Below are 3,343 nucleotides of genomic sequence, written 5' to 3' on the forward strand. Positions count from 1 at the left end.
AGATTATCACATTCAAAGGGCTTATAATTTTCAGTATAGGCCTTCACATCATGCATATATATATAACCAAAAATACGCGAGCACCATTCTTCATGAACTGGATCGAGGGTAGCCCTACTTAGTAATAATTGAGCTAACATAATAAGAAATTCACTTGAACGAATGAATATAGTAAATAAACAACTGTCAATTTGAGCATAATCAAGTTCAAATGTCACATCATAGTCACAAAATGAAATCAAGCTATTATCTTGATTAAAAAAAAAAAAAGAAACAGCTTACTTCACCATAATGCATAGTTACAATTAAATAACCATTTAGTCCAAATGAGAAATGTCAACAAGGCCTAATTCCTCAAACTCCCTTTTATCTAATATACAGAGCTTGAAAATGAACGTAACGTAGTACGTAGAGCAGCAACTGACTCCTTCAAAAATCAATATTATTCTTCAGAATTCAACCACTAAAATAACAAATTTTTGATTGACCTTTTTCATCCTTATTTGGGGGCGTAAACATTAAGGGGTTGTTTGGGTCAATCAATAAAACCTGTTCTCTGAAATACAGCATTGCGAACACGCCGTAAATCTCTTCCCTTCAGCGTCCTCCCAACGCCTTCGAAAACCGAAAAGGTCACGTGCGATTGAGCCACCATCATGTGAGGAGGAACCATTTCCTCGTTTTCCAGCTCGTCAGCTTCCACCTCATCGAACCGCTCTAATCCACCCACCGGTCCATTCTTCTTCTGCCAAACCGGCACGTTAACCGGAGCCGATTGGTGAAATTTGGGGAACGAATTGGGATTCGAATTCTCAGAACGGAACACCGGAGGAATCATCTTGGCAGCAGAGGTGGCGGAGATGGTGGGGTTAAGGGTGGATTTGCGTCGGACGAGGGGGTGGTGGTCGTCCATGAGAGCGGCGGAGAGGCCGGAATAGGAGGGTGGTCTGTGTAGGGTGGCGGCGGCGCGTTGATGGAGGTGGCGCGTGGGGGTAGGAGGAGAGAAGGAATTGGAGACGGAGACAGAGGAGTCAGGGGATGATTCGGACCAGAAGACATCGTTCTCGTCGAACTCATCGAGGATGTTGTTGGAATTAGGAGTCGGGTCGGAGTCGGGTTGTTTAAGGAGACCCATGAAGCGAAGGGAGGAAGAAGAAGAAGAAGTATTATTGGTGATGGGAGAAGGCATTGGGACTGTCGACTCAGGGTCTCGATCAATGGTTACACGCAAATATGGGGACACTCATCCTTTCTTTTTATTTTAATGTTATGATATGAATTCTTTTTTTTTATAACTAGCAGGGGTCGTTTCGTGTGAGGAATAAAGTATCTGATGCGAAGATAAAATATAAAATTATTTTTTTTTTTCTAATTTTATTAAAAGCATTAGTTAATCATAAAATTATTTATCTCCTGAAAAAATGAATCACGGGATGATCTGTTGGGGCTTGGTTGATAGAAGGACGAATAAAAGTAACGGAATTAGTTTTAGATTAATCTTATTTCATATTCAGTTGTAATGAAATTGCGGAATAGTTTATTCTAAAATTAGATGTTCCAAATCTGTAAAGTTAATTTTATCTCACAGAAATAGTAATTCAGAAATACTTAACTAATTTTAGATTAATTAATTTCGTTTCCAACCAAACGAGCCCTTAGAATAAGTTAAGATATTGTATATTTATGTGTATGGAGAAAAAGATATTGGTGGGAGGCGTTATGGGAAAGGAAAGAGAAGATCGAAAAGGAGAGTGATTGGGCTTCAGTTAGCCACACGTTGTGTCGACGAGGGAAATGACGGCAATTGCTGGCCCCAACCAATTCTGATGCTACAAGTAAATGACACTTTCCAATTAAATATCATGGTGTGGATTCGATTCGATTCGATTTTATATATTATCGATTTTTAATTTTTAAATATGCTAAATTAATAATTAAATTAATAAGATATTTTTTATCAGTTTTTAATCCTTAATGGTTTGATTTTCGATTTAACCGATAAGAAAATACTCATAAAATAGAAATAATAGAACCAACACGCAAAAAAAAATCGAATCTTAGTTGCAACCATAAATCATACATGATGTGTTTTAATTTACAAGAATCTTCAAGTTTGAACTAAATGTTGTTAGGAGAAATTAAGAGTTTGTATAATTGAAATAATATGTTTGTTAATTGATAGAAATTAAGAGAAAGTATATAATAAGTCATATATATATATATATATATATTCTTATTGGGTTATCGATTTACCCAATAACTCAATAAGAAAAATCGAACCGAACCAATAACCCAATAAATTTTTTTATAAAACCATTACAAAATTGTTAACCCAATAACAATAAACTAATAATATTTTTATCGATTTAATTTATCAGTCGGTTCGATTTTTACACAACCCTGTATACTATATAATAGTGACTTGAGATCTCATTTGAAGAATAATTAACGAAAATTTACATTTACTTTTAACCTAAAGAACAAGTAAAAGCGAACTTGGTGCTACAATCATTTTTATCATGCACGTAGATAGTTCTTATATACCTACAACTGTCTAATATAGAACTAGGATTCTATATTCCAATTGTAAATTATATCAAACTAATCTATTGCAAATATATTGACGTAAGGATTCTATATCCTAATTTCTAAACTAATTCCATACATCTAATTGCAAGTAAAAAGTACATTTGTATATAATTTTCTGAAAGATTGCATTCATTGGAGTATTCATATTTGTAAATTTCATCCGTTCTAATTTATGTCTTACTCTCTTAATTTATTCTTATAATAACAATTGGGCCCAGAAAAAGAAAAACTTCCAATCCCCTATTTGCATTTGCAAAGTGACGGATACGGCTTTGCTGCACCTTTTTTTTTTCAAGTCAAATTTTGACCGTCTTTTTAGATCATTCTATCACAACAACAATAATATGCGCAGTAAAATTCCACAATGTCACTAAGTGGGTTTGGGCCACAGGTGACAAAAGAGTTTTAAAATGAGGTGTAGGTGATACAAGTCTTAATTATTAGGTGGAGGTAACAATTACTTTATTATGGATTAAGAAAGTTGGGGAAGTTTGAAAATAACTCACAAGTTTTTAAATTTACACTTTGATCCAAATGCTAACCTATATAACGAAAAATGGAGGGAAAAAAGACGTCTTTCTCTCTCTTCTCACTCATTGTTATTTTCTCTCTCTTAGCGATTTTTGTTGTTCATTGCTGCTGCTGCTTCATTCATCATCTTCTGCTTCATTATCATCATCTTCTACTTCATTATCATCTTCATCTTGTTCTTGTTGACCATTTATTGTTGTTGTTGTTACCGCTACTGTTGCTA

The 3,343-nt window shown here is 34.5% G+C and overlaps 1 protein-coding gene across 1 annotated transcript; it reads right to left on the reverse strand.

Annotated features, from left to right (window-relative positions):
• Positions 1 to 282: 282 nt before the first annotated feature.
• On the reverse strand, positions 283 to 1,684 carry LOC124897096. The gene has a single exon (XM_047409488.1). The coding sequence runs from the start codon at positions 1,187 to 1,189 to the stop codon at positions 536 to 538; it is 654 nt and encodes a 217-aa protein (XP_047265444.1). The 5' UTR covers positions 1,190 to 1,684; the 3' UTR covers positions 283 to 535.
• Positions 1,685 to 3,343: the final 1,659 nt, after the last annotated feature.

Source organism: Capsicum annuum, chromosome 3 (assembly GCF_002878395.1).
Source record: "Capsicum annuum cultivar UCD-10X-F1 chromosome 3, UCD10Xv1.1, whole genome shotgun sequence".
Taxonomy (NCBI): Eukaryota; Viridiplantae; Streptophyta; class Magnoliopsida; order Solanales; family Solanaceae; genus Capsicum; species Capsicum annuum.

What these genes read in the sequence shown, in the direction of transcription:
- LOC124897096 (XM_047409488.1), bottom strand. Translation starts at nt 1,189, where the DNA reads ATGCCTTCTCCCATCACCAATAATACTTCTTCTTCTTCTTCCTCCCTT.